Source organism: Hippocampus comes, unplaced genomic scaffold (assembly GCF_001891065.2).
Source record: "Hippocampus comes isolate QL1 unplaced genomic scaffold, H_comes_QL1_v1.1 scaffold352, whole genome shotgun sequence".
NCBI lineage: Eukaryota > Metazoa > Chordata > Actinopteri > Syngnathiformes > Syngnathidae > Hippocampus > Hippocampus comes.
Genome location: NW_017804847.1, coordinates 272,266 through 276,029, shown reverse-complemented (window position 1 = coordinate 276,029; position 3,764 = coordinate 272,266). Strand labels below are relative to the sequence as shown.

General features: G+C 43.5%; 1 protein-coding gene across 1 annotated transcript in view; it reads left to right on the top strand.

Moving 5' to 3' along the window:
* The first annotated feature begins 1,807 nt into the window (after nucleotides 1–1,807).
* The window catches only part of prkg2l (protein kinase cGMP-dependent 2, like), a 20,214-nt gene continuing 18,257 nt past the window's right edge, over nucleotides 1,808–3,764 (top strand). The window contains exons 1-3 of the mRNA XM_019877013.1: nucleotides 1,808–1,827; nucleotides 1,920–1,983; nucleotides 2,088–2,165. Of these exons, the coding sequence (XP_019732572.1) occupies nucleotides 1,808–1,827; nucleotides 1,920–1,983; nucleotides 2,088–2,165 (162 nt within the window). The remainder of the gene's footprint in view (nucleotides 1,828–1,919; nucleotides 1,984–2,087; nucleotides 2,166–3,764) is intronic.

Sequence of the window (3,764 nt, the reverse complement as noted above, 5' to 3'; positions counted from 1 at the left end):
TATATATATAATAGACACAAGAGTTTGTGAGTTTGTGAGAAGGAAATCACTGCTTACCTTTGGGGACATGGGACGCACTTTGGCAGCGTGTTAACTATCGGAGCTCACGTGTACGGTTTTGAAATGTTCCTCCTGGCACTCCATATTCTCATTCTTTGCCAGTGCCCTTGGTAACTATATATATATATATATATATATATATATAATAGACACAAGAGTTTGTGAGTTTGTGAGAAGGAAATCACTGCTTACCTTTGGGGACATGGGACGCACTTTGGCAGCGTGTTAACTATCGGAGCTCACGTGTACGGTTTTGAAATGTTCCTCCTGGCACTCCATATTCTCATTCTTTGCCAGTGCCCTTGGTAAATTGTACATGAAATAAACTCTGAATGACAATAATAATAATAATAATAATTATAATAATAATAAAAGCTAGAGTGCAACAGCTCTGATTACAAGCTGCAATTGCAGACTGCTGACCGCTAACAACGCCACCGTAGGTTAAAGGTGACCTGTGTTGGGGTCAGAGCGGCCTCCTCTTCCCCGCGTGTTCGTATTTTTTCGGACGAGGAGAATGTTGGTAATCCAAATAACGGCTGGAGGCGATGAACAGTTCCTTCGAAGGCTTTTAATTTATTTCTGCAGTTTACAAATCAATTTGGGCTCCTGAGGGGGTCCAGATTTGAAACAGGAAGCGTAGAAGAAACACATTCATGAGATTATATAGAGACAATATGATAATGAGAGGCGGTTAGGTACGCCTCTCATGCAAATCCCGGAAACAAAGAAAGTAACATGACATCTGACCCGGTGTGCCTGGAAGAAGTTGGGAGTGGTGAGGTGAGACCAGACCACCACTACCCACCATTTGGTGTGATGGCAAGTTCCAGAACCCCCGCTGTGCATACATCCTGAGATAAGAGGTCTTCCCAGAGGGGCTTAACAGCGATCAGGGACCGACCCAAGGTGCGGGGGGACAACAGAAGACACTTGGGGGGCCATTAATCAACCAAGGAGGAAGAAGATAAACTTTAACACCACATACGTTGTTTTAAGTGTGCAAACAAATGTTCAGGAAAGAGACTGAGATCAATAGTACTCATAGCAAAGCGCAGTCCCTCAATAGCTGCAACACAGATACTTGAGATAACAGTTCCTCTTTTGATGTTGACATGTCCTCTGGAGGGGTCCTAAAAGTGGTGGGGGTGAGGGGGTACCAAAGGTGATTGTAATCACAGTAAGCAGGAAACACCTTCAACAGCATTCTACATTGTTTCTTTCAAATCCAGCTAACAGAGAGGAATCATATCTTAACACCTGCTTTTTTATTTTATTTTTGTTTTTTAAATACTTTTTGTGACAGACTGAAAGGCTGCAAAGGATGCAGTGTGCACTGACACAAAAATACATTGTATTAGAAATACACACACAAACACACAAATGTTTTGGGGTGGGGTTTTTTTGTTTTTTTCCTCCACACCCCTCGCGATCGACTTGGGACCAGTCCTCGAGCTACCCGTCGCTCGTGATTGGCGTATTGGGCACCACTGCTGTAGCATCTTTTTGGTGCATCCCACCAGCTACTGTAGATATAGAGTCAATGCGGTCTAGTCAAGCAAACCAGATGCCTCCTGTTTTGACCCACTCAAACAAACACGCGTCACGTGAGAAGGGCAGGGCTTGTTTCCATCAGACATCAGTGACAAAGAGCTTTTTTTTTTTAAGTTTGGCGTCAGTTATCTCTCATCTGATAATCGGGTGTTGGTCAGTGACGGACTGAAGGAACTTCCATCAGACTGACAGAATGCCCACCTCTGCCAAGATGTTTGTAGTCGAACTATTTCGTGAGATCAAAGTTGAATTTTGACGTTGTTCGAGTTCTCATTTGTGTTTTGTTTGTTTGTTTGTTTTTCAAGTGTGTCTCTGCTTCAAGAACTGCCAGAAGAGAAGCTTGCCAAGATTGTCGACTGTCTTGAAGTTGTGAGTCTGTCCAATGATTGAATTGAATTAATTTTCACACCGAATTTTTTTCCTGTAAACCAAAGATGATCCAGTTAGGGCAAATATGTGTTTCTTTTTTGCAGGACTATTTTGAAAAGGGAGAGTACATTATTCGTGAAGGTGAAGATGGGAACACGTTCTTTATCATAGCAAAGGGAGAAGTAAGATTCACACCTGCATGCCTCGCACACATCCCCCACTAAGAAAAAAGCAATATTTTATGGTGCGACATTTGTGAGAGAATCCAGTCAAAAGCAAAAAGTGTTACATAGAATCCAGATTTGAACATCAGAATCTAAATTTGGCATCCAGTCCCGGATATTTTTTCATCACCAACCAACCTGTAAATTGAGTCGAAAAGACTACTTGTATTCTATACTAATCAAACACTATTTGTTTATTGTCACAATGAACTGGAAGAATTGCTGAACATTTCTTAACCTAAATGCTCTGTGCACTGTGCTCGGAACATCCTGATTTTGATGCCAATGAGGGATGGCGCAAGGATTGGCCGCAAAAAGACTCCGTCCATCCCACAATGGCGCACAATAGCGCAAACCCCTGGTTCAACCCGTGCAAAGTCTAGCGAAAAACCAAAACAAAGAAAACTCCAACCATGTGCACAGTTAGAGAGCGCTTGCACTGGACTTGCCCGCAGCACAAAAATAGGGCCCTTAACATGCACAATAAAGTTCATGAAGAGAAAAGTAACCCAAACAGACAAACAAAATATTAAGACACGAGTGTGAGCATTTTGAGTTGTTGTATTTTTTTTCCTCGATGAACTACATCCATCCATCCATTTTCCGATCCACTTTATCCTTACAAGGGCCGCGGGGGCTGCTGGAGCCTATCCCATCTGTCTTCGGGCAGTAGGCGGAGGACACCCTGAACCGGTTGCCTGCCAATCGCAGGGCACACAGAGATGAACCATCCATGCTCACACTGATACTCGCCTAGGGGCAATGTAGAGTGTTCAAACAGCCTGCCATGCATGTTTTTGGAATGCGGGAGGAAACTGGAGAAACCCACGCAGGCCCGGAGAGAACATGCAAAATCCACACAGGAAGGCCTGAGCCGGGATTGAACCCACAACTTCTGTTCTGTGAGGTCGATGCGCCTGATGAACTACATTTCTAAAAATATTTCAATATCCACAAAAATAATGTTCTCACCTAAGCATCCCTTGCCCTGATTTCTAAATTTAAAATATCTGTTTACTCTCGACTTGCTCCTTGGACTTGTGCCTGTCCTCAACACATCACACCCACCTACTCACTCCACTTGTAAAATTAATCGAGTGATCGGCGCCTGAGTTTTGTCACATGGAGTACAGAAGCTCTGATCACATGCTTGGTGTGTATTTTTCCTGTGCACACTTGTGTGTACACTTTTCTAACAACAGAAAGACCTCTGAGTTATACTAGCTGCTCAATATTAAGCCATTTTAGAAGCACCACCTCAAACATCCGATGATCTAAACCAGGGGTCGGGAACCTTTTTGACGAATAGAGCCATGAAAGCTAAATATTTGGAAATGTATTTCAGTGAGATATATATATGTTTCCAGCCATCCATCCATTTTCCGGTCCGCTTCATCCTCACAAGGGTGCTGGAGCCTATCCCAGCTGTTTTCAGGCAGTAGGTGGGGGACACCCCGAACTTTGGAATGTGGGAGGAAACCGGAGTACCTGTAGAAAACATGCAAACTCCACACAGGGAGGCCGGAGCTGGAATTGAACCCGGTATATATATATATA